This window comes from Tiliqua scincoides, chromosome 4 (assembly GCF_035046505.1).
Source record: "Tiliqua scincoides isolate rTilSci1 chromosome 4, rTilSci1.hap2, whole genome shotgun sequence".
Classification (NCBI taxonomy): Eukaryota; Metazoa; Chordata; class Lepidosauria; order Squamata; family Scincidae; genus Tiliqua; species Tiliqua scincoides.
Window position 1 is genome coordinate 46,239,386 of NC_089824.1, and position 27,859 is coordinate 46,267,244.

General features: G+C 44.0%; 1 protein-coding gene and 1 pseudogene across 1 annotated transcript; one reads left to right on the forward strand and one right to left on the reverse strand.

Moving 5' to 3' along the window:
• Positions 1–836: 836 nt before the first annotated feature.
• On the forward strand, positions 837–27,768 carry OPRK1 (opioid receptor kappa 1). Its single transcript, XM_066623816.1, has 3 exons — positions 837–1,096; positions 18,400–18,752; positions 27,236–27,768. Exons 1-3 carry the CDS (start codon positions 837–839, stop codon positions 27,766–27,768), a joined length of 1,146 nt encoding a protein of 381 aa, XP_066479913.1.
• LOC136650269 (5S ribosomal RNA) lies at positions 8,362–8,480 on the reverse strand (annotated as a pseudogene).
• Positions 27,769–27,859: the final 91 nt, after the last annotated feature.

The window sequence follows — 27,859 nt, forward strand, 5'->3', positions numbered from 1 at the left end:
TCCATGTTGAACTGCGCCTGCCAAAATTACCTTGTCGCTACAATGGTCAAAGGTATAGGTGCTCTGTTCTCCATTGTATCTGGTCACCCTGTATAGGATTGATGAGAGAGGGAGAAAGGGGTTAAGGGGAAGGGGCAGAAATGGCCACTTGTAGATGGGAATGCATTTCAGGTCCGAAACTGAAAATTTAATGTACCTTAGATTGCAGTCCTATGCACCTGCAGATAAATTGCATTAAACTCAGTAGGGCTTGCTTCTGAGTAAACCTGCATAGGATTGGGCTGATAGTCTAAAGTGAACAAAAACTTATCTAGACAACTCATCAAGCTACCCTGTATTTTAAAGTTCCAAAGGGTTTCACACAGTTTAATTACTGTGCTTCTGTTCTATAATCTAGTACCTGAAATGCTTGCGGTTCATCCATTTTTTGTCCTATTGATTCTGACAGGGTTAAATTAGTTTACATTCAAGCACTTTGGCACTGCAGGGATGTTGATGAGGTTCTTCTTTTGTTAGATGTTCTTGCATTTGCCTTGATGAATGCTCTTAGTGACTTCCTCTTTCTCAGTCTGTTCTCTCGTTCTATGTACAAAATAGTGTCTCTGAAGCTGCTCAGGATTGTTTGAATTGAAACAGTGTCATTCTATGCATGTCTATTCCAAGTAAATCCTATTAAATTCAGTGGGACCTACTCCCAGGTGAGTGTGTGTAGGATTACAGCCTCAGTAGATTTAGCACATCAGTCATACACATATTATATTATCATTGTCTTCTCTTTCCACTGTAGTCATCTGCTCCCCTCTCCCTCTTCTGTAGCTGTGCTGGAGGTGGCTTCCATGGATCCAGTGTACATTTTTCGAGAGGAACCAAGTTCCACCTGCTCCCCAGGACCATGCCCACTTCCAAGTGGTAGCAGTAGCACCTGGCTTGTGGACTGGGCAAAATATAGCAACAACAGCAGTGGCATGTATGAGGACTTCCAGCAGAACCACACCAACATCTCTCCAGCCATTCCCATAATCATCACTGCTGTCTACTCCATGGTCTTTGTGGTGGGCTTAGTTGGCAACTCACTGGTCATGTTTGTCATCATAAGGTAAGAGGAAGGTTTATGGTGGGTCTTTCAGGTAGCATAAACAGGGACAGATCATATAGCAGAGATAAGAAGGGAACTAAGGGGGAAAGGATATGAGAGAAAGCTCTTTGATGCATAATTACAAGCAGGTGATGGATCACAGTGTCTGTTGCATTTAACAGTTCTGGGATGTCTCCTGGAGAAATTGGGTCTTGCAGGGTCTGTGCAGATGGCATAAGCGAAAAAATGGGAGGAGAAATTTTTCACATGAAACAATATTATTTTTCCCTGAGGTGCCCGCAGTTCTGGTTTAGCACTACTACGGTAAACCATCCATGAGAAAACGGCGATCTAAACAGCACCATAGCTCAGCGACAGACAGCCAAATGTGAGAGACTATGTATATTTTGTTGTGACTGTGAGACACGAGTTAGAGAAATTGAAACAGAAAACGGACTTGGAAGTTTCAAGTTATACAGCTTGCCTGATATGGTGGAGTAGTTTGAAAGTACTGTGGAAACTTGTGGGTAGAGCTCCCCCCAGGGATAAGAAGCAGCTAATGTTGTCTGTATTTTTACCAATGTTATATAACACATGTATGCACACACACACCATGTCCATAGCTCCATCAGCTAGCAAAGGAACTGGATTTTTAAAAGTTTTCACAAAGTCTATAATTTTATTTCCTAATAAGAGGCACAATTCAGTCTGTGCAAGGATTCTTAAAGGCCCAGTAGAGCTCTGTTTTCTCTTAAAGGCTCAATACAGCTCTGTTTTAACATGCACACAGGCATATTCGCAGAGAACACAAAGGCCATCAGGGTGAACGTGAGGTTGCTGTGAACCTCCCATGTTTCTACTCAGCCCCCTCTTACTTTGAGGCATTGAACCCTCCTCTCTGTCCCATTTCTGTGATCTAAATTGTCTGCATTCAAACCAAAATGGAAATGTTTTAAAAACATTTTGGGTTAAGATCAGTAAGTATTAAGGTGCTTCCAATTTTAGCTTGTGCTCCAAAAAACATGGAAAATTGAAATTAAGGTGGTCACTTAGATGTTATTAAAGTGCAGTGATTTTGTACAGGAGTATGTATTAGGCTGACTTTACAAATTAAGCTCCTCCATGCTTGCATTCACATTTTGTTTTGGTCTTTCATCTTGACATTAGACTGGAGTTGAATATGTCCAGGCAGAAATTCAACAGGTGAAGCTTCTCCAATAGCTTGCAGGTGGTGCATTTGATGAATAAATAAAGCAAGCTGCTGTGCAAGTTGGCAAGCAATTTGGAGTCCACTCCCTTCCCTTTCCTTCTGCACCCTTCCCCCTTCCATGTAGCACCTCCACAGGAAGTCTGCATAGTGTGGAAGGAAGAGCAGGAAGTTTGCATAGTGTGGTCTTTGTGAGTAAAGGCAATGGGGAAATAGGGCATGCCTGCTCGGTCACTTGCCTGCCCACTCTGCATGGGAGAGGTGCGCATGTGCCAAGCGGTGGCACTGGGCGAGGCTTCAGGTGGTGGGGATCACATGCCACCTCTGCAGATAGGACTGGCAGGAGCAGTGGCAGAGAGTGGGTGGGTGTATGAGGGCACCCCCACCAAATTTCTGTCTAAGGCAAGTACCTCAGTGGGCCTTGTGGATGGACTGGTCCAGGTTGCCTTCCTTATTATTCCCCTCTTCTTTCTGATTTTAAAAGCCTCAGAACTGGGCAGCAAACAAAGTGCATGGAGGAGGAGACAGGCTGACAACAGAAGACTTCACAGGATAATGATGGTGATGCTGTGGGCCACTGCCCCACCTCCCTACCATATGCTAATGCAGGGGTTTCCAAACATTTTGGCAGGGGGGCCACATCATCTCTCTGACACTGTGTCGAGGGCTGGCGAAAAAAAAAGAATTAATTTACTTTTAAAATTTGAATAAATATACATAAATGAATATGTTAGAGATGGAACTTATATGAGTGAATGAAGGTCTTGCAGTAGCTCAAGGCCTCTAAAAGGCCTTGCACAAAGCAAGACCAGCCTTTCCTTACTTGGATCGTGCAGACCTGGCCACGGTGATCCATGCCTCGGTGACATCAAGATTAGATTACTGTAACGCGCTCTATGTGGGGCTGCCCTTGAAGACGGTTCGGAAACTGCAACTAGTGCAGAATGCGGCGGCCCGCGTGGTTACTGGAGGTAGATGGTTCGACTCTGTCAGTCCGCTTCTCCAGCGGCCGCACTGGCTGCCCATTCGTTTCCGGGCCCAATTCAAGGTGCTGGTATTGACCTTTAAAGCCCTATACTGCTCTGGACCAGGGTATCTTAGAGATCACCTGCTCCCGTACAATCCGGCTCGCCTTCTCAGGTCATCAGAGAAGGCCTTTTTACAAGTGCCGCCACCTAGGGAGGTGCGTGGGGCGGCTGCAAGAAATAGGGCCTTCTCAGTAGTGGCACCAACGCTATGGAACTCCCTTCCCCTTGACTTAAGAATGGCTCCCTCTCTTGAGACCTTTCGGCAAGGCCTGAAGACCCTTCTGTTTAAACAGGCCTTCTGAGTTCTCGGCCTTTTAACATCTTTTGAACATCTTTTAATGTTTTTTACAGGCCTGATTCTTTTATGACTTGCTGCTGCTCTATGCTCTTTTTACCTATTTTTTTTTTTACTCTGACTGCTGTTTTTTATGATGTGTTAATATGTTTTTATTTGTTTTTAAATTGTTTTTAATATGTTGTAAGCCGCCTTGAGTCCCTTCGGGGAGAAAGGCGGGGTAAAAATAAAGTTATTATTATTATTATTATTATTATTCCTTCACTGCCACTGCTGCATCTCAGACATGAAACAGCAAGCAGTGGAGGGGGCGCATAGCTCACGTGAGAGGTTGAACAGTCACCCTCACGCTGAGAGCAGTTATGTCAGGCCAGCATGGGCTCCAGCAAGCCTCCGGAGGGCAAGAGGCTCATTGGAGACTGGAGGCTCCCTGAGGGCCGGATTGGGAGTCCCCGAGGGCCGCAAGTGGCCCCCGGGCCGGGGTTTGGCACCCCTGCGCTAATGGGAGAAGAGCAAAGGGGAGGGAAGACCAGGTGGTGGCAGCAGCAGCTGCTACTGCTGCTGCTGGCTCTGGGGTTTCTGTGTCATCTGGAATGGGTATGGCTGACAGAGGGGGTGAATGTGAATGGCCCAGCATGGAAGAGGTGGCAGCTTATGCTACCAGGTAGCTTGTGTGATAACAGCCAGGCAGGGCCTGGCAAAGGAAGTGGGGAAGAAAAACATTCAGACTGGCAGTGGTGGTTGCTGCCTTCCTCTCTCCCGTATGAGCAAGTGAACCATCCAGGACTAGCCAGTGCCATCACCTCCAGGCCACTCGCAAGGGTCCAACATAAGCCTAGAGAGAGGATGAGCCCCAGCAGGGTATGGTAAATGATGAAAAAAGGCAGTGGGCTGTTGTGGGAGGCACGTGGGGCACCCTAACTTGTTCCCATCTCCGTCCCACGCTCTGAAACACCTGGTTCACCCTGCCTCATGGTTTAAGGCATTGCACTGTGTCCTCAGTGACACTACCCCAGTAAGCACTCTTGCTGACTGTCAATTACTGTCAACTACCCAATGCTCAGACTGCTATTAGGAAACATCCGCTTTTGCCTCCTGAAGTACAGGTATCAAACTTAGGGTGCAATCCTAACCCCTTATGTCACTGCTTTCCAGCACTGGCATAAGGGCAATGCAGCTTTGAGGTAAGGGAACAAACATTCCCTTACTTTGAGGAGGCCTCCGTGACACCCAACTGCAGGATGCAGCACACACCTCATTGGCTGGAAAGCCCTGACATAAGGGGTTAGGATTGTGCCCGTATTTGTCTATGGAGGTGGCAGTTATGCTAATGTTATGGTATGTTGTGAACAGTACCTGTAACATCACTGTCAGGTATATCAGAAGTCTGTTCCTTCCCCTTCGCATGGTATTTAAATAGCCTGCCAATTTTAAATTGCTTTTCTTTTTTTCCTTTGGAGGCTGTCCACCTACCTCTAGCAGATGTCACTTAAAGTGGAATAAAATTATAAAAATCTTAACATTGTGTTCCCTTAATTCTCCAGCTCTAAGGCTAGGCTTCCACATTCCTTTTAGTTGCCTCTGAAGGAAAAATGGTTTTGCCTCATTATCTTTAAATGCTGAATCATTGAAGAGTGGCGGAGAAAAGAGATTTTTCAAATGTATATGGACAATTACTTTCTATAACAGCAACTGTACAAATGAGAGAGCACCAGATGGAAAATTAGAAAGATAGAAAACCAGGGCTGGAACTCCAACCATAGGCTGAAGAAATATTTTTCTTCAGTGTGGTTGTGCACAGTTAAGAACCGGATCTCATGCATATTTACTTATAGAAGATATTCCACCGAATTCAGTAGGATTTACTTTAAGGTGCTTGTACATAGGACTGCAACTTACCTGCACTTTTGTGAAGATCTAGCACTGCAATCCAGTGCTTGTTTACTCAGGAGGATTTCCTACTGAGTGCACTGGGCTTCCTCCCAAGTAATTATGCATGGGATTGTGCAATGTGTCCCATTGAACTGAATTTCAATGAAATTAATTCCAAGAATTAATTACAATTCGTAGAAATTAATTCGAAGTAAACATACATCAAACTCAGCTACAAATGTCATGACAGGTGAATGTTTGTCACAGGAAAGTTGGTTGGGTCTAAAATGTTGTCAAAGAATTTGGCTGAGTAGGTCACATCAGTGGCGTAGCTAAGGGCATACAGGGGGTAGCAGCTGCACTGGGCATCAAGCTTTAGGGGGGCAACAAGCTGAGCTTGATACTAGTGACCAAATTGTGAAAATCTTGGTATGTATGAATATTACCATCATGTTATATACCAGGGGTGTCCAAAGTTTTTGGCAGGAGGACCACATCATCTCTCTGACACTGTGTCAGGGGCCAGGGAAAAAAAGAATTAATTTACATTTTAAATTTGAATAAAATTTACATAAGTTTACATAAATGAAAATATTAAAGAAGAACTTATATGAATGAATGAAGGTCTTGCAACCTTGCACAAAGCAAGACTGGCCTTTCCTTTGCTGCCGCTACTGCATCACAGACGTGAAACAGCAAGCAGTGGAGGGAGCCCTCATCCCACAGCTCATGCGAGAGGTCAAACAGTCACCCTCACAGTGAGAGCAGTTGTGTTGGGCCATTTCAGGCTCCAACAAATCTCCAGAGGGCCAGAGGCTCATTGGAGGGTGGGGGCTCCCTGAGGGCTGCATTGAGAGGCCTCAAGGGCCGCATGTGGCCCAGGGCTGGGGTTTGGGCACCCCTGTTATATACCATTGGAAAAGTAATTTAATGCAGAATACATTGGAACAAAATGCATTGGAATATCTGTGTTCTATCAAAAGTTATGGCCAGTTAACCAGAAAATGAAAACAGAACTGCCTTTATGGAACAAAAAGTGGATCAACTCAAAACTGACCTATGAGACTGATTGTTCTGAGTGCCAATGAAATGTTATGATGATACAGCATGGAACCAATATCCTTTTTTATTTACTTAATTAATTAAATCTGATTTTGTCATGGAGGGGGAGCTACAAAATCTTCTTTGACCCCAGGTAGCAGATAGGTGCCTTAGCTATGCCACTGACTGGGGGGAGGCAGCAGAGCAAGTGGGTGGTGAGCTGCTGGGGGGAGGAGGTGGGTTCCTCCCAATTTTCTCCTTTTAAAAAAAACCTGGATGTGACATCACTTCCGGTTGTGACATCACTTCCAGGGCAACATTTTGAGCTTGGCACCGGGCTACACGATCATTAGCTATGCCACTGGGTCACATGCCACAAGCATAATAAATGGGAGATGTGTGCTTCAGACTACATGTGACATCCTCGCAGCCTCCTCATTCTTTAAAATCATGAGCAGTTTATTTACACATTTGATTTGCCCTTCCACTACTGATGGCAATGCTGGGACCAAGTTTCTGGGGCACTGGAGCAACACCTGGCATTGTCCAACTGAGCATTGTGTGTTCCCACCAGTAATGAGAGTTCAGGCATCAGCCTGACCAGAAAGATCCTCTGAGGAGCATGGTTTCTTGATCAGTGTCCAATTTAGTTTACATATTTTGTCCTTCCTGGCTTGCCATACCAGGAAATATCTGAATTTAGTTCTCACCTAGCCTTGTACTTACCATTTAGTGCTGTTTTGGGGATTCGTTGCAGTCTTCTCATAAAGTTAGCACTGGTTATGCACTCTCAGTGTGGCCTCCTTCTCATGAAACATAACACTACATCGGGACAAGAGAGAATGCCATAGGCCCAGTACAGGGCTTTACCCCAGGGGCTGTTTGGCTGTTGGGTTTATGTTTGCCTAGAAGGGAAACACCAGTGTGACTTCCATTCTGAGCACAGCCCCTACAAAAGGAGCTGAGGGAGTTGGAAGCATAAGCAAGAGATCATGTTCATCTCCTCTCCTTAGCTTATGGCTCCTAGTATAAAGAATGGGAAGGCAAAAGTGAAGTTAAACATCTGACTGAATCATTACAGAATTAAGAACAAGAGGAAACACTGGGAAAAATGTTTAAGGAAGCAATCCTAACTGTGCCCATGGGCCGGCACAAGTCCCTTGCACCAGCCCAGGAGGGTCGCAAACATGCTGTAAAGGTGTCAGCTGGGCCAGCACACAGAGATGCACCAGCCCGCAGAGGCTGCATCCAGCCTCTGCCGTGCTGACAGACGGTAAGTCCATGATGGCCAAGCTTGGCTGGCGTGAGGGTCTGGGGGTGTGGGAAGATTGGGGAGGAGGGGAGAGAGGGAAGGTGGTGGACAGGCAGGGAGTGGGAAATATGCCAGGGAGTGGGCAATTATGCCAGGTCATGACCCCAGGCATCACAGAGCAGTTCTAGGCCGCTTGGTTCTGCTCGGATCAGTGCCACCTATTTAGGTGGTACAGATTTGAATAGAGCAAATGGGCCTGTGGCGGTTCTCCCTGCGCATTTCCCTTGCCCTGGGCTGAGCTGCTTGCAGCCTGAAACTCGTACTGGATATGGGGCAGGCCTGCCAGCCTCCCTGTTTCAGTGCAAGTTAGGATTGCACTGCCCAGATCCTAGGACATTGTTCTATTACAGTGGTTCTCAACATTTTTTCACATGTGTACCCCTTGAAAGCCCATTTCCATACATTGTACCCCTCATATTAGTCCCGCAAGGCATTCTAATACAGACCTGCCCTTTTCCACCATTCAAGTACCATCTTTTTCAAGTACCCCTAGTTGGTTGGCAACCTTCAGTCTCGAAAGACTATGGTATAAGCCTACAGCACCTGGTATTCCCAAGCGGTCTCCCATCCAAGTACTAACCAGGCCTGACCCTGCTTAGCTTCTGAGATCAGACAAGATCAGGCATGTGCAGGGTAATAGTACCCCTAGGGGACCTGTCAAGTACCTCTGGGGGGTACACGTACCCCAGGTTGGGAACCACTGTTCTAATGCATTTCTAACTCTGCAAAGCATACATCAGAGGAAAAAAAAGTCTTTTTTTTTTTAAGCACACATGTAGACCAATTCTATTTCCTATAGGGACTTTGCTGAAAATGTCTTTGGTTTACTTAAAAAGTCTAAAGATGAACTCCAATTTCATCTTGTTATGGATGGAAACTGAGCTTCAGCATTATGGCTCTACCATTAAGATGATGCCATTGAACTGGTAAAAGCCATCACCGGCTGAGTGTGATTCATCCAGTAATTCTGGATGCATTTTCTTTGGTATATCTGCTCCACATTGCCCCAGGATGCTATTTAAATGTAAAGATAGCTGACTGTCACTAAGGTCCAAGATAGTCACTTCTTCAAATCATCTGGCAAACCTGCAGTGATTTGAATAATTTTCTAGGTAAAAATGAAGCTCTTTTGCAGTTTTACAGATGCAGTCCTGAGGGCATGACAAATGTACTGCTGTTTCTCTGATGTGCCCAATATATTTCAGGAAGAAAAAACTAACCCTCTTTCATGCTTACACTCACAGGTGCAGTTAATATCCCAATCCCATGTGAAGATGAGCCTGCCTCATCCCACTGATTTCAATATGATAAAAATAAATTCATTACAATTCAAATGAAGTTAATTGCAAGAAACAAATACAACAGTTCAAAAATGCTGCAGCCAGCAGCAAAACAAATGGTACTCTATATCAAAGTTTAAAAAATACTTAACATTCAATTGGTAAGCAATAAAAACTCAACCACTCATATCAAATAAAAATCAGATTACAATAGTAAATAAAGCAGTTAATACCTAAATCAGATGCATCTTTGTGCTGCATCTGATTTAGGTACTAATTGTTTTAGACTGTAAGCTTTGCTTTTTACTGCATGCTCCAAAGGCTTATTTCCATGCCTTTAGATACAACTCCCACCTAAATAGCTATCCTGGGCTCCAGGTCTCCTTGGATAGACCACCCAGCTCTCACTTGACCAAGCTATTCTCATCTCTCATAAGGACAATGTAACAGGGGGCAGCCTGATGTTTATATCTCTTTGGGGCACAGCCTCCTCAAAACCTGGCAGTGTGCCTTGCTGTTGGTCAGCAGCAAAATGAGGGCACCAGGAAACCAAGGCAGAAAACCCATTCCTTGACGGGTGTTCCATTGCCAATTCTCTAAGCATTCCTGGAGCACATAACTTATGCCACAGGGATGTTGCTGTCTATACCTCTTTGTGGCTCTTCATCCTTTTCTGTGCTGTAGTATTTGAAAATACCACAGAGATCAACAAACTGTAAATATTCATGCAGTGCATATGCAAATTCAGAATCAGCTCATCCAGTGAGTATTCATTTGTTTTTCTGGCATTCTCTCTTGACTTGCACAATGATGGTGCTATGTGTGCTCGTGCTATATTGCCCAAAGGGAATGGTAGTTTGGTTTGATTTCATTGGCCCTGCAGTCATGCTATAGCACCAACCATTGTGGTGATCCACCTAGAAATCTAACCACCCCTCTCCCCCAACCACCCCCTCCCCCAACCAATCACAAGAGAGGATTTTTGATATGGATAGGGAAAACTAACCACATAAAACGTTTCCAAGAAACTATGATTGATTCTTGCCAAACAAAAAGTGTCTTGGTTGAGTGTTCTGATCATATATTCCCAGCAATCTGTGCTGCAAATCTTATGGACAGGAAGTGGTTACCATGAAATAACTCTTTGTTCATCTCTGTGTAATTCATTTAGTTTACAGCAAGCCTAACCAAAGCTGGGAGGCTGCCTGAGGCAACTCAGTTCTGCTTTCTCTGCATGCTTTTTTCCCCTTTCCACTCTCCATGCCAATTCTTCCTTCCATCACCACTGCAGCTTGTCTCCTCAATGACTTCAAAACTGCCCAACATTAGGATGGAGTGGAGGCACATGGGAAAGATTCTCCCCATCTGGTCTGTTTTGGATAACTGTCTGCAAAAAGAGAATGTAAGAAGGAGGAGATGTTCCCAGGAAACAAGATTACAACAGGTTTTTTTTTCTTTCTCTTTAAGCTCTTCAGCCAAAATCCTTGACCAGAGCAGAAGAGCAGAAACTTAGCCTGACCCGCCCCATCTTGCTTGCTTCTCAAGGGCAGAAACTGGGTGGTGCAGCAGGTTGGAGGAGGTGGCGGATGGGCACAGGATGCAAGCCATCTCCTGATTACTTGCTGCCTCCCACAACCCACTGCTCAAGTTGGTGCCATCTCTGGGCTGCCCCGTTCACAACAGTTAGCAACACTTCCATTTGAAATAAGAACTTCGCATGAAAACCTTCTCATGCAGGCACTGCCTGGTTGCTGAGTTCTAGCTATGAAAGTGCAGTGACTTCTGCATTCTGAACGTGAGAGCTTCTATGGGATGGGACCGTGGACGGCCCAAGAACTCCTGATGCCTGAAGCAGCATGCCAAATGCTGGTCTCTCCTGATGATGTTCCAGTACTCCCATGCACTGGACAGGAGGAGGAGGATGTAGTGGAAGAAGCATGGGTGAGAAGAGAGTGGTGGGCTAGAGCTTTCAACACTCTTTCCTATCACTCTTTCCCCTCCCTCTTCCTTTTCCTCCTCCTTTTCCAGTTCAGGGAGTGGGAAGAGGAGGAGAGGTGAATGGGTGGATGGAGGTGGACACCCCCACCAATTTGTTGCCTGAATGGGTTTGTCCTAGAATGGGCTGGTTCATAATACCAAACATGATGAGCTAGACAAATTCATAGTTTGAACCAAGTAATCATGAAACTTGACAGGATTGGTAACTGAGTTCCATATTCTAGAAAGCACAGAGCAGATGATTCTTATATGGCTATTCTATCTGCTTATGGGGTCAAGCTTTTATAGTTTTACAAAGCCACTTCCCAAAAGCTCTTACAAAACTTCATTATGGAATAAAGTGACATAAGATCCTCTTATGGATCAGTAGCAGGTTGAAAAGTGGAATAGGAGGGCAAGGAGAATGAACAGTTTTCAGAATATTGGGACAGGTGCTTTGTGTAACATTTCTAATGTGCTCATTAGCCAGATGTGAATAATGGAAGTAGCCAGGTTGGCAGCTGACATCAAGTTATTCAGGCTGTCAAAATCCTATTTGCCAAAAGGATCTCTAATGGGCAGGAGATCAGATCCTATTTTGCCCTATTTTGATCTTATTGTCCAGGAGATGGGTAATTGATAATAAATTGAAAATAACTGCAAAGTGATGCACATTGTGACAACCCCCTTCCCATTTTATATTTTTGCTAATGAGGTTTAAATTGACTGAGATTGCTCAGAATGTAGCTGTTGGGGTCATAGTGGAGGGAGAATAAAACAGCAAGGAACGAAACTCGGTTGCATGTGTCTATAATGTGACTGCCATTTAGAAGTACAGTGTGTTGTCCTGTTTTTGCCATCCCAGAAAGAATCAGAGAGTGGGAAAAGGTACAAAACAGGACACCAGATTTATCATTAGGGTGGAATACCTTTCATTCAAGGAAAGACAGAAGCACTTTTTTTTTGTTTTGTTAGGAAAAATAGACTGCCTTCATGCATATATTGTAATTTGTCTACATAATTTGAGAATGTACTGTAATTTGAGAATTTGAGAGTAGCATCCCAAGTTCCATCTTCGGGTGTTACTGGCTACTGTTTCTAATTTGGTTAAGTTTTTACTTTGTGCGCATAGCACCAAGTACAGGCATTTTCCATCACCCTGCTTGTACTTCCCTCCCCCCTTTCCCCATTTGGTTTAATTCCTTTTCTGTAGGATTTTAATAAATTAGTTACATTTTGACTCTTTGCCTGCCTAGTTCATGTTCACAGGTAATTCAGTGGGCTGTCATGTCCGACACTACTGTGGTGTAGATTTTTAATAAGAACCACTGGGGCTCAGTGCTCTCCTGAGAGAGTTTATTTTTTATTTTTTAACTCAGACCCTCTGCCTGGTTTCTGTAGCCTGGGATGGTAGCAGCAGATAGAAACTACCAGATTTTCCCTATTCAAGTGCTGAATCAGTAAAAAAGGGAAAGAGGGAAGGAGGAGGAAGGGCATAAGCACCAACTACTGGGCACTGCTCCCCTCAGTCAGCCAGTTTTCTCCCAGTACAATCCCTGACAAGTATACCTGTTACACTTGTCTGGAAAGGGAGGGAAGTCAATACATGTTTACAAAATTAATTAATCCACAGCATGGCTGCAAAAAATAAAATAAAATAAATTTCTTTTCAAGGTTCAGTGTCATCCAGTGGATTGACAGTAGGTTCCATACCTTCATTATTAATTTGGAGAAAGTGGAACCCTCTGCAAAATCTGAGCAGTTGTACTCTAGCGGCTAAGAAACAAAGCTTCAGTTCAGAGAGGTCTAGGTTCTGATCTCACCTCTGTCATGAATTTACTAGGTTGCCTTAGGCAGGCTACTTCTTCAGCCTTTCAGTACAAATATGGGTATATGACACATAACTGCCTCTGTAGAGTTTTTATAAGGATTATAACGTGAGCAAACACATAGTACACTTTGAAGACTCAAAAACACTATACAAATGCTAAATATTCTTAGAAAACAAGTTGTTTCTATCAGCAGTGTAGCTGGGTGGGGTGCAAAGCACTAAGTTTTGCAGGAAGCCTCCCCTGCTTGTTTGATGTGCAAGCAGCTCCTTCCCTTTGGAGCCATTCCGGTGGGGGGAGCAAAATGGAGGTGGACACCTCCATTTTGCCCCCCTGCCCGGAATGGCTCTGAAGGGGTGGGGGAGGGGTGCTTGCACACTGCGAGGAGGCTCCCTGCAAAACTTAGTGCTTTGCACCCTGCCTAGCTATGCTACTGGTTGCCATTCTCTCCTAGAAAAGCCTTTTAGAATAACAAAAATGTTGCAGTAAAAAAAAAAAGCGACAGATGGGCAAATAATGATGAAAATGATATTAGAAAGCAGAACCGAAAGCTACTTGTCAAGCAACAAAATATTACAGAAACAGTTGGCAAGAGCTTTATTTTTGTGTTGGTTAACCAGGAAGGAGACTTACCGTATTTTTCGCTCCATAAGACACACTTTCCCCCCCAAAAACATGGGGGGAAGTGTGTGCGTCTTATGGAGCGAATACTGCAAAGCTGCAGGCGTTCTCAGGGCAGCAGAGCCTCCTTGGCAGGTGCTTCTGCCCCTGACCAGGGTCCTGCCTGCGCTCAATGGTAATGCAAATGCAAATGCAATGGTAATGCAAATGCAAATTGTAATGCAAATGCCGGCGCTCAATGGTAATGCAAATGTTCAGCGCTTAGTGACAATGCACTTGCAGAAAAATACTACAGTACCTCATTCTACCAGTGCAAGGATGATAAAGCAGAAAAGGCTAGTATATAAAATTCTTTTTAAACTAGAGGTAGTAAAATATGCTAAGGAGCATGGAAACAGAACAGTGGAGAGACATATTTTATTACACTATTTGGTTCAGAATATTTTTTTTCCTGTTTTCCTCCTCTAAAAACTAGGTGCGTCTTATGGTCAGGTGCGTCTTATAGAGTGAAAAATACGGTATAATACTTGCGATGAGTTATGTAACCATGTTAATGTAAATGAATGGCTCTTCAAGTTAGTATCTGCTTTGCCAACACTGGTCATATGTTTCATTTGCAACTGAATGACATTTTACAGTTGTCTTTATCTGCCTGCCTCGGGATTTTTTGAGCAAATAATTGGCTGTGCTTCTCGAGATGGTATTTTGTGAACAAATGTTCATTATTACCCTTTCCAAATGTTTACTTTGAAGCCCATTTGAGTGAGCAATTGCAAGCCTTAAGCTTAATGGTGATTTTGTAATTTTTTAGTTAAAGAAAAACACTATGATTTGTGGAGCTGCCTGAAGGTGCTATTGGAAAGACATGTTGGCAGGCCCTTTGATGTCCACCTCAAAGAGAAAGAGAGGGAATTATTTAGTCAAAATTTGTTGGGCTGGTCTAAGCTCAGCAGCAACAGTGTTGCCACTGCAGCTGGAATGCCCAAGCTCTCCTGAGGTCGGTGAAGCATGCACCTGCATGCAAGCACCAATAAGTTTGGCTGTACAGCCAATGATCCATCTTCCTGCTGGGAGACTGGGGAGCATCAAGGGAGGAGCTCACTGAGAGGGGGGAGAGGGAGGAAGATTTGAAAGACTACAGACCCCCACTGTTTCCAGAAATGGCAACTACGTATAAAAACTGCAGATTACTAGATTTTGTGCTGAATGATTCTTATCAGCTACTGAACAGTGTTGCAGACTAGTAGTACAAATTCATAGATTACAGTACCTAATCATCAATTGAATCACATTAGTTTTGACCACAGAAAGCCAAAGAGGAATGTTTGTTGTGAATAACAACCGCATTGGGTTTTTCAGTGCCTTGGTCCCTTCTGGAAGAAAGGCAGGGTAGAAATACAGGAAATAAATAAATAACTCAATTCCTGTTCATTTAAATGGAAAGTAAGTATAACTAATTTTGTTTGGGGTCAGAGTAAATCCACCATAAAGCAGCCCATTATCTATGAGCAATGAGACTGACAGTCCAATCCTAACCAATGCCAATACAGAGAGGCTGCTGTTATAAAGTGTTGTGAAATGGTTGGGGTTTATTTCATATTAGTCCATTTCAGCCCAGAAATTAGAAACTGAAACCTCAAGCTCTGGGGAAATAGTTACCAAAATGTAAGACTCTGAGGAAAAGGAAACTTAATTTACAGACCTCAGATTGTCCAAACTGTGGAAAGCTTAAACTATATAAAATATGGTAGATTGAGCCAGAAAGAAAAGCGAGCAGACCATAAAGAATACTCCGGACAGAATACTGGAGAGAGGTGAGAAGTTGCTAGCAAAGGGAATACATATGAACTGAAAGAAATTGCTATGTTTTAAAACTTGGCTGAAGTAGGAAAGCAGTCCATTTAGCCGTCGTTGGATTCCTTTTCCCCTTGTTTTCATTCCCCCGTTGTTCTTATGGGTTGTTGCAGAAGATGCTTTAGAACATGTTTTGTAAAATAATAATAATAACTAGGTATTTATATACTGCCTTTCTGGTCATTGGATTACTCCTCTGGCTTTATTCAAGGAGGTTTACATAGGCAGGCATTTCTAAATCCCTCAAGGGGATTTTTACAAACATAGAGGTTCTCTCTTTCAAGAACCAACAACATTTCAGAATGGATCTTCCTGGTTTGGTCTCACTTCTGGCCTCCATTTCTCCCAGCAGGCTGGCAAGCAGCTCCATCTCTCACATGGAGGGCAGCCAAGATGCTTCTTGCTCACACCAAGAGCAGGTGGAATCACTCAGCTCTGCTTGTCAGCTGCTTCAAGGTCTTGCCGTTGTCAGCTGTTCAGGGAGCTGCCGGTGTCCTCAAACTGGCGACCTTTTGATGTTATCTTCAGGCTAATGGAGGCTCTACCCTCTAGACCAGACCTCCTGCCCTTTTCACTGTCCTTTTTAGTAAAACCTTTTTACTGAGGCATTTTAGATATTTAACAAAAATGTAACTTTGCTGTTCAGTCCCTTGTCCTCTAAACTTTGTTTTTCACCCTACATCTACATTGTCAGGAATGTTAGGGGTATGCCGTCTTGCTAATACACAGCTGCATGTTCCTTTCAGCAAGTAGACTTATACTGAAGAAAAGTTTCAGCAAAACAAAAGACTTATCAGGAACATAGCAAAAGAATAATAATGACAAGCAGCAGAGCAGAGCAGAAACGGCACAATATCACACACCAGGAATGACTCCGGCAGCGCCTTGCCCAGCCACCATCCACGAAGGACCCACACCCATAGCTTCCAGTGTCTGTTTATATATTTGAGCCAACCAATCACAGAGCAGGTGACCTCACTGTCTTGTGACCACTATTTCATAGTATTGCATCAGCTAACTCCACAGGTGCACATTCATGCTGACTCAGCACTTTTCTTTTGTCTTGGTCACATGGTGCAAACACAGAGCTTTACCATTATCCAGGGTGAACAAATTCCTTTTGCGCCTGATGCAGCACAAACCTTGACATACATGCCATCACACTGTACTTGGTACAAATGAACTGGCTGGATTAAAAAATACATATCTTACAAAATTGAGTGAGTGTGGGCAGCCAGCTCTAAAACGACTTCCTCTTGGCAGCAGTGGTTGTGTCCAAAAAACAGGAACAGAAAGAAGGGCATCTTACTTGTTTTGCTTTTCTCCCCTCTCATCCATGACCACATGACCACCTGGATTATAAGAGGCATGCGTGTTTCCTAAGGCCTATGTTCGCATATGCAACCAGTGCTGTGGTGCCTCCTTGATTTCATTGGCAGTCTGAACCACAGGACAAGCCATGCATGTGACAGTGCACCATGTTGTTCCAGCGGTACACTAATACAAATGGCAAATACGAATGCAAATTGTGTGTGAGGATTGCGGTGGTGATTACTACCAATTGCATATTGACATGTGCAAAACTAACAGAATGGGGCAGCAAACTGATTGCAAGATACAACATATCCAGATAAATCTTCTGCTTGTGTGCATTGGCAGTGGCCGTTTTTGTGCGTGAACTGGGCCTCTTTCTAAATATTATGGGTCCCAAACCTGAGGCTGTGGCATAACTAGACAGGGTGTAAAGCACCAAGTTTTGCAGGGAGCCTCACCACGGCATGCAAGTGGCCACTCCTCCTCCCCTTTAGACCCATTCTGGGCATTGGGCGCAAAACAGAGGCATACGTGTGGAATACCCTGGAATGGCTCTGAAGGGGACAGCCGCTTGTACACCACGGTGAGACTCCATGCAAAACTTGGTGCTTTGCACCCCCTCTAGGTATGCCATTGAGCTGAGGTAATGTAAATAATCAGCTAAGATTGGCAGTGCTCAATCTTCAGGTTCATTGAGCACCTGGCTGTGCAACAATACAGGGTAATAAATGGATATTTTTAATGCTATTTAATGATGACAGGATGAGGGTAACTCCTTGCTCAAACAAGTGAAATTCTTTGGAACAATAGGGCATTCTACCTGTCATCAGTGGTGAAAACGACACTCTCATTTAACTGCTATTTAATCTTAGTTGGTGAAAATAAATCTTAAGAAGGCTTGGCTGATTTGTGTACTCTAATTAAAATCACATATAAATACAGTTCTGCCTGACAAGGAAACCTGAATTGCTAATATCGCAATGTACCAATAAATAAGTTAAAGGACTGAATAAAATACAATACTGTATTTGAATTTCGATTAATAAGTGCTTGGTAAATGGTAACAGTTCTGTTTGGGAAGTAGAAACTAGCCAACTAGAGCTTCACCAATTTTTTTTGCCCCCTGCAAAACCTTTTTGGTGTGAAAAGGAGACTGCTAGAAGGCATCAATGGTTCCTAAAGCACATCAGTGTTCCTTTTGGAGCTTTTTGCTCTGGTCCTTTACAGCCATGATTCCCCAGCCCCTCAGCTGCTCCTTCCTGGCATTTTCTCCTCTTCCCTGCATCATCTCAGCCAATCTGGGATCAAAATAACAATACTATGCAGTCAATCAGATTGGACTATATGCCATTTTACTGAGGACAACGTGACAATGTGCCTTTAATAGACAGTGCAGAACACGTGCCCATCAAAACCATTGCAGTGCACCATACGAAAACAGGGAACATTATCTAGTGGCTTTTCTAATGCAGGGATGTGTTCATTTCCACTGTGTTCCTCATAATGGAATTAGTACACATCTCTCCAAATGTGTTGAAAGGAGATACCATTTTTCTGGGGGGGCTACTGTCTTAAAAATTGACCCCCCCATGTCAGTTTAGCTTTTAAGAAAAACTTCTATTTCATGACATTTTCCAGGCTAGACTGATACTATGGGGAGATGTGAAGGCTTTTCTTTTCTTTTTGTGCTCCAGGTACACCAAGATGAAGACGGCAACCAACATCTATATTTTTAATCTGGCACTAGCAGACGCTCTCGTTACCACAACCATGCCTTTCCAAAGTACCGAGTACTTAATGAACTCTTGGCCATTTGGGGATGTGCTGTGTAAAATAGTAATTTCCATTGACTACTATAACATGTTTACCAGCATATTTACACTGACTATGATGAGTGTTGATCGATACGTTGCTGTGTGCCACCCTGTAAAGGCTCTGGACTTCCGCACACCTCTGAAGGCTAAGATTATCAATATATGTATTTGGCTCTTATCTTCATCGGTTGGTATATCAGCCATAGTCCTTGGAGGTACCAAGGTCAGGGAAGGTGAGTAGGGACTTTGTTCTTTACAGGTGCATTTTTCTATATCTTAATAACCTTTTCAAAATTAGCATGCAATAATGATGCATAACTTATGCATAAGTGCAATCCAATGCGTGATTACTCAGAAGTAAATCCCACTGTGTCTAATGAGGTTTGTTCTGTGGTAAGTGTGTTTCGGATTGCAAATTTACTGCCTACTTTTGTAGATACTCTTGTACACTTGTCAGATTTTTATTAAAAACTTCGCTACTCCACATATGTTTTCTACTAACTTGTTAAATTCATCATTTTTATGTTCGTCAAGATGAGTAGTCACTATGCTGGTTTTTTTCCCAGCAGCTTCCATGGGATGGCCTTAAGTTTTCTTGACAACTTAATGTCAGCATAAGTCACAATACGTTGCAAAGAAGCAATGACTATTGGGTCATCAATTCAATCAAGTGGGCTTCGAGCATTACAGAACCCTGCAGAATAATTTTCCTCCACATCAAATAATTTTATATCTCAATAAATCATGCATCTGCACTCTCAGCTGTTCTTCCTAACATACCAAAAAAAAAAGCCCTCTGAAATCTACTGCTTGTCTTTCTAATCTGTGTGATTGTAAGTACTCCTGTCCATTAGAGAGATACACAGTTGCCTGCATGTAGAGACAACAAATGATCTCTTTGAAGTACAGGTATCCCCCACTTTTTGATGGTTTGTTTTTCGATGATCTGCTCTTTCAACACATTTCAGTTATACCCAGAAGTCATTCATTCAACACAGGCTCTGCTCTTTCAACCTCTCTCTGCTGGTCTAAAGGCTGCAATTGCTCTTCCCATGTTGATCTGCATATGACATGGTAATCCAAACTGTTTTGGTATGTGTGTGTGAGAGATAGAGTGTGCGCCAGCTTTAGCTCCATGTCTATTCCCATTCCTGAAGGAATTAAAGATAGTTCATTTGCAGAAATCTTTGTGTGACAGCAGGAATTTGCAAGCTAAAAAAGGCATTTGCAATTTGTTAGCTGAAAAAGCATTGGAAGCAACATTTTTAAACTAAAAAAAGACCGGGTTTCACTTTTCATCCATTTCCACTTTTCACCACAGCTCCAGTCAAATGTGTGTGGAATGCCTGTACTGTACTTTTGCAAGTTCATTCTATGGTTCATCCACTACAATCAGAAGGAATCTCAAAACTGAAGCAAGAAGTTTTATAAATTGCAAGATAGGGTCTTGTTACTAGAAAGAAAGAACCTAGCTGGTCAGCCCCTAACTCTAGGCCCTAGCCTAGTAGTTCCCAAACTCTGAGTTGTGGCTCTCCGTAGACTTGCAGCAACTAGCCGGGGGGCAGCAGAATCCTCACGAAAACTGTACTGTCCTATACAATGTAATGGGAAGCCACAGCCAATGGCTCAGTAGGTCAAAAGAGCCACCAGTCAAAAAAAATTGGGAACTACTGCCCTAGCCCCTAACTCAATTTCTGTCATATACAGTGGACTTGTGTGTGATCCTGTTTTGGGGACCTTGCTTTTGTTATTCATGAGCAAAGAGTCCCCTGTGCAGAACTGAAGAGATTATCCTTCTGTTTGCACTGAACATGCTAGCTGTCCTGTACAGCTGGTTATATTTGACTAAATGATTAAAACAGCAACAATCTGACTTTTTGAAGAAAATACACCATTTCATGTGAATCTTCTGTGGCCTAGAGATAGTATACAGACCATACACATCATTACTGCACCCTGTTCTTTCAGTCCAGATACTTGAACAGCTTTTGATACCTAATACATGATGCATTTTGTAGAACATGCATAGACAAAGCAATGACTATATATATATATATATATATATATATATATATATATATATATATATATATATATATATATATATATATAAACCTATATGGACTTATGAAGCTGCTTTACACTCAGTCAGGTCAGTGGTCCATAATCCAGCCCAGTATTGTCTACTATGACAGTCAGGAACTCTCCAGACCACAGCCTTTTAATTGGACATCCCAGATACTGAACTTGGAATCTTCTGAATACAGAGCATAAGAACATAAGAACAGCCCCACTGGATCAGGCCATAGGCCCATCTAGTCCAGCTTCCTGTATCTCACAGCGGCCCACCAAATGCCCCAGGGAGCACACCAGATAACAAGAGACCTCATCCTGGTGCCCTCCCTTGCATCTGGCATTCTGACATAGGCCATTTCTAAAATCAGGAGGTTGCGCATGCATATCATGGCTTGTACCCCATAATGGATTTTTCCTCCAGAAACTTGTCCAATCCCCTTTTAAAGGCGTCCAGGCTAGACGCCATCACCACATCCTGTGGCAAGGAGTTCCAGAGACCAACCACACTCTGAGTAAAGAAATATTTTCTTTTGTCTGTCCTAACTCTCCCAACACTCAATTTTAGTGGATGTCCCCTGGTTCTGGTGTTATGTGAGAGTGTAAAGAGCATCTCCCTATCCACTCTGTCCATCCCCTGCATAATTTTGTATGTCTTTGTATTTGTATTATGCAGGGGATACAAAATGTTTTGTATCCCCTGCATAATTTTGTATATAATTTTGTATGCATAATTTTAGCATGCATTTATCACTGGGCTGTTGATTAATTGCCCAATCCTATCTCTCACCATTGGCATTGATGCTGCTGCACTGATGGTGCATGTGCTGCATCCATTTGTGGGCAGGTGATAAGGCAGCCACCAGGAGGTAAGTAGAAAATTTTTTTACTTATCCTCCAGTATGCTGATTGCCTGTGGTGTCTGAGGAGAGGTCCCTCTGCTATCCATTTGCTGGAGTATGTCCAGTGAAAGAAAAGAGGCAGGATGGTCTAGGAAATAGGAGATAGGATCCTGGCACATGTCGGTACTGCTGAGATCTATCTCCTCCCTCCCTTTCCCTCCCTGTATCCAGCCTCCCCAAACTACCCCCAAATTTCCCTGCCCCTCTTTCCCACTCACCTCTGCCATCAACCCACTGGTTTCAATAGAGGCTTCTGGAACTGCTGGTGCATGGACCATGCCACTGCACATTTGCGGCAGCAGCCTGGAAGCACATGACAGTGTGGCATTTGTGCCACCATAAAGGGCCTAGTTCTGGCAATGCAAGGGCCCAAAAGGATTTGGGCCTGAAGCTTCAATCCTATGCAGACTTTCCTAGGACTAAGCCCCACGTAATATAATGGTACATACTTCCAAGAAACATGCATCGGATCGTGTTTTAAGATAGCATAGTAGATCTAGACTAGTGTTTCTCAAACTCTGGGCCACAAACTGATTTTTGGTGGGTCGCGGACTCTGCAACCAGAAAGCTGCAACCTCAAATGGTACATGACTCAGGGTCCAATCCTATCCAATTTTCCAGTGCCGGTGCATCCATGCCAGTGGGGCATGCACTGCATCCTGTGGTGGGGAGGTAGTCACAGATGCCCTCTTAAGGTATGGGAACATTTGTTCCCTTACCTTGGGGTTGCATTGTGGTTGCACCCCCACCCGGTGCTGGAAAATTGGATAGGATTGGGTCCCCAAAAGTCACATCTGAGTTGTGCTGGCATGTGAACTGCTTCAGTGGCCACAGCATGCTGCTTCCTTGTCCAAAAATCAGGTCATAACCCACCAGTGGATTGCAAAGCATAGTTTGAGAACCACATCATACCATGGCCACTGAAGTGGGCTGCACACCATTTTAGGTTGCAGCTTTGAGGCCTCAGCAGACCTCAGATCCACTGCAGATAATGCAGTGAGTCACCAAAGTCAGTAGTTTGAGAACCCCTGATCTAGACTATATTGTAGGCAGAGGCATGGGACTGGCTTGAAATTTAGCTTACCTTTACCTAAGTTAGCACCTAATCTAACCAGAGGAAGGGAGTTTAAGGTCCAGCAAGTTGTTCACAGGAGCTAGGTGAGGGCAATAAAAATATATATGTGAGTGAGTACATAGGTCTACTCTGAGCAGGAGTAAAATAAAACATTTTTATAAATATGTAAATAAATAAGTAAATAAATATTAATAAGGAGTAAATAAAACATAGGAGGATAAAGTAGAAAGCGTTTTTCTACTTCCTTTAAATTAACCCTATACTTAACCCAAGTTAAATTTAATGCAAGTTAGAACATAATCTAAAGGTTCAGTAAATTGGGACACAGGATCTAGGTGAGAGCAATAAATAAATAAATAATTTAAATAGAGGTGCACACTTAATAAAAGCAGGAGGTATAATTTAGATCGGAAGCTAGAGCCCAAACTAAACAAAGAAGAGGGTAATAGGGGGAGAAAGTACACTTGGTGTCTATTTTAGAAACAGGGCAAAACAGGATTTAAACCTTTAGTGTGTAAGTTCTGCTAAGCCCAAAAATCTCTTAAACCAGTGCAGTTTAAACTCAAATAAAAAGCAGCTTGAGGTTAAAAAACAGTCCAGCCTAAGACATCTGAATTAGAATGGTAAGAACCTAGGAAGGGCCCATTCCCATCCAGCCAGGGCAATTTAGCTTAGCATAGTCATAAACTTAGCAATTTAGCAAATTAGCATAGTCATCCCCTAAGGGGGTCCCCTTCTCCAGGAGACGGGCCCATATCCAAACGCACTCAGGATACTCCTCGGCGGGAGGGGGGTCGGGGGCTTCTTGTAGTGGGGGATTCGATTATTAGAAACATAGAGAGGGGGGTTTGCGATGGATGTGAGGACCGCATGGCGACTTGCCTGCCTGGTGCAAAGGTTGTGGACATTACTTCTTGTCTAGACAGGCTGGTAGACAGTGCTGGGGAGGAGGTAGCGGTTGTGGTGCATGTTGGCACCAACGACATGGGCAAGTGTAGCCGGGAGGTTCTGGAGGCTACACTTAGGCTCTTAGGTAGGAATTTAGGCTCTTAGGTAGGAAGTTGAAAGCCAGGACCTCAAAGGTAGCATTCTCTGAAGTGTTACCTGTTCCACGCGCAGGGCCAGCTAGGCAGGTGGAGATCAGGGGTCTCAATGTGTGGATGAGACGGTGGTGTAGGGAGGAGGGGTTTAGATTAGTTAGGCACTGGGGAACGTTTTCGGACAAGCAGGGCCGGTACAAGAGGGACAGGCTTCACTTGAACCAGAATGGAACCAGACTGCTGGCGCATAACATTAAGAAGGTGGCAGAGCAGCTTTTAAACTGATCCCTGAGGGAAAACCGACAGGAGCCAAGGGGCATCCAGTTCGGGACTCCTCATCTCTATGGGATGAGGATGGGGAGGTTAGTGAAAAAGGTAAAGGCAGAGTAGGAGAAGAAATGGGGAATGGTAGCATGATGGGATGAGATAGACGGTTTGGTACAGTGAAAGGATGCTGGGACAAAGGAGCTAATAAGCAGCCCATCCTGGGGCATTCCATGTACAAATGCTTTTATGCAAATGCCCGAAGTCTCCGAGCAAAGATGGGAGAACTGGAATGTCTGGTGACAAGGGAAAACATTGACATAGTGGGCATAACGGAAACCTGGTGGAATGCGGAAAATCAGTGGGCTACCGCAATCCCGGGCTATAAACTCTACAGGAGGGACAGGGAGGGGCGTGTTGGAGGTGGGGTGGCCATTTATGTTCAGGAAGGGATAGAATCCAGCAAAGTAGAGTTTGAAGGCGGGTCCAACTCCACCATAGAATCTCTGTGGGTTAAATTATCAGGCCTCAGGAGCGATGTAATACTGGGGGCATACTATCGTCCTCCAGACCAGAAACTGGAAGGGGACCTTGAAATGAGGAAACAGATCAGGGAGGTGACAAGGAGGGACAGGGTTGTAATCATGGGGGACTTCAATTATCCTCATATAGACTGGGTCAATTTGTGTTCTGGTCACGAAAAGGAGACCGGATTCCTTGACATGTTAAATGACTGTGCCTTAGAGCAGCTAGTCATGGAGCCCACCAGAGTACAGGTGACTCTGGATTTAATATTGTGCGGTACTCAGGACATCAGGTTAGAGATGTCAATGTTATGAGATGTCAATGTTATGGAACCGTTGGGGAACAGTGATCATGCTTCGATCCGTTTTGACATGCATGTTGGGGGAGGAATACTGGTCAAATCTCTCACAAAAACCCTTGACTTCCAACGAGCGGATTTCCCTCAAATGAGGAGGCTGGTTAGAAGGAGGTTGAAAGGGAAGGTAAAAAGAGTCCAATCTCATGGAGGCTGCTTAAAACAACAGGGGCCCAGCGGAAGTGTATACTGCAAAGGAAGAAGGCTCCACTAAGTCCAGGAGGGTGCCCGCATGGCTAACCAGCCAAGTTAGAGAGGCCGTAAATGGCAAGGAAGCTTCCTTCCATAAATGGAAGTCTTGCCCTAATGAGAAGAATAAAAAGGAACATAAACTGTGGCAAAAGAAATGTAAGAAGGTGATATGGGAGGCCAAGTGAGACTATGAGGAACGCATGGCCAGCAACATTAAGGGGAATAATAAAAGCTTCTTCAAATATGTTAGAAGCAGGAAACCCGCCAGAGAAGCGGTTGGCCCTCTGGATGGTGAGGGAGGGAAAGGGGAGATAAAAGGAGACTTAGAGATGGCAGAGAAATTAAATGAGTTCTTTGCATCTGTCTTCACTGCAGAAGACCTCGGGCAGATACCCCTGCCCAAACCCTCCTAACCAAGGAATTAAGTCAGATAGAGGTAGAAAGAGAAGATGTTTCAGACCTCATTGAGAAATTAAAGATCAATAAGTCACTGGGCCCTGATGGCATCCACCCAACAGTTATTAAGGAATTGAAGAATGAAGTTGCTGATCTCTTGATTAAAATATGCAACTTGTCCCTCAAAACGGCCACGGTGCCAGAGGATTGGAGGATAGCAAATGTCACGCCTATCTTTAAAAAGGGAAAGAGGGGGGACCCGGGAAACTATAGGCTGGTCAGCCTAACATCCATACCGGGTAAGATGGTGGAATGCCTCATCAAAGATAGAATCTCAAAACACGTAGACGAACAGGCCTTGCTGAGGGAGAATCAGCATGGCTTCTATAAGGTTAAGTCTTGCCTCACAAACCTTATAGAATTCTTTGAAAAGCTCAACAGGCATGTGGATGCAGGAGAACCTGTGGACATTATATATCTGGACTTTCAGAAGGCGTTTGACACGGTCCCTCACCAAAGGCTACTGAAAAAGCTCCACCGTCAGGGAATTAGAGGGCATGTCCTCTCCTGGATTGAGACCTGGTTGAAGACAAGGAAACAGAGAGTGGGTGTCAATGGGCAATTTTCACAATGGAGAGAGGTGAAAAGTGGTGTGCCCCAAGGATCTGTCCTGGGACTGGTGCTTTTCAACCTCTTCATAAATGACCTGGAGACAGGGGTGAATGGAGGTGGCTAAGTTTGCAGATGACACGAAACTTTTCCAAGTGGTGAAGACCAGATGTGATTGTGAGGAGCTCCAGAAGGATCTCTCCAAACTGGCAGAATGGGCAGCAAAATGGCAGATGCGTTTCAATGTAAGTAAGTGTAATGTCATGCACATTGGGGCAAAAAATCAAAACTTCACATATAGGCTAAAGGGTTCTGAGCTGTCTGTGACAGATCAGGAGAGAGATCTTGGGGTTGTGGTGGACAAGGCGATAAAAGTGTCGACCCAATGTGCGGCGGCAGTAAAGAAGGCCAATTCTATGCTTGGGATCATTAGAAAAAGTATTGAGAACAAAACGGCTAATATTATAATGCCATTGTACAAATTGATGGTAAGGCCACACCTGGAGTATTGTGTCCAGTTCTGGTTGCCGCATCTCAAAAAGGACATAGTGGAAATGGAAAAGGTGCAAAAGAGAGCGACTAAGATGATTACTGGGCTGGGGCACCTTCCTTATGAGGAAAGGCTACAGCGTTTCGGCCTCTTCAGCCTAGAAAAGAGACACCTGAGGGGGGACATGATTGAGACGTACAAAATTATGAATGGGATTGATAAAGTGGATAGAGAGATGCTCTTTACACTCTCACATAACACCAGAACCAGGGGACATCCATTAAAATTGAGTGTTGGGAGAGTTAGGACAGACAAAAGAAAATATTTCTTTACTTAGCTTATTTCAGTCTGTGGAACTCCTTGTCGCAGGATGTGGTGACGGCATCTGGCCTGGATGTCTTTAAAAGGGGATTGGACAAGTTTCTGGAGGAAAAATCCATTACGGGTTACAAGCCATGATGTGTATGTGCAACCTCCTGATTTTAGAAATGGGCTATGTCAGGATGCCAGATGCAAGGGAGGGCACCAGGATGCAGGTCTCCTGTTCTTATGGCCATCCTTGGTAATTTACTTCCCTAGGCTGTGGTGTCAGTAACAATCTGCAGATCTGCTGTGCCTAGTGTTCTGTCTTTAGTGATCCAGAGAGTAAATGGTGTGCAGGGCTTCTGAATCAAGTACCAGCATCTTGGAAGGTTGTTTTTGAGACTCTGTAACATCAGTACCAACTTTCACTGCAAAATTGTGATTGTTTAACTTGTTTTTGTGTTTTCTTCTTATTGGCTCTTCCATTTACAGATACAGGCAGTACCGAGTGTTCCTTGCAGTTTCCAGATGATGATTATGTCTGGTGGGACATCTTCATGAAAATCTGTGTCTTTGTCTTTGCATTCATTATTCCAGTGCTAATCATAGTTGTCTGCTATACTCTGATGATTCTGCGCTTGAAGAGCGTGCGACTTCTTTCTGGATCTCGAGAAAAAGACCGAAACCTCCGCCGCATCACCAGATTGGTTCTTGTCGTGGTAGCAGTTTTCATTATCTGTTGGACCCCGATACACATTTTCGTACTGGTTGAGGCCCTCGGGGATGTGTCCCACAGCACTGCCGCCATTTCCAGCTATTATTTCTGCATTGCTTTGGGCTACACTAACAGCAGTCTAAATCCCATCCTGTATGCTTTTCTGGATGAAAACTTCAAGCGATGCTTCAAAGATTTCTGCTTTCCTTTTAAGATGACAAGAGACAGGCAAAGCACCACAAGAGTCCGAAATACCATTCGGGACTCTGCTCATGCAGGAGACGTTGACGGGACAAACAAACCAGTATGACTAGTCGTGGAAATGTCGTCTTACTGTCCTGCAGGACAAGAGGAATCCAATGACATTGGACTAACTCAGATAACGACTGCAGTGTGAAATG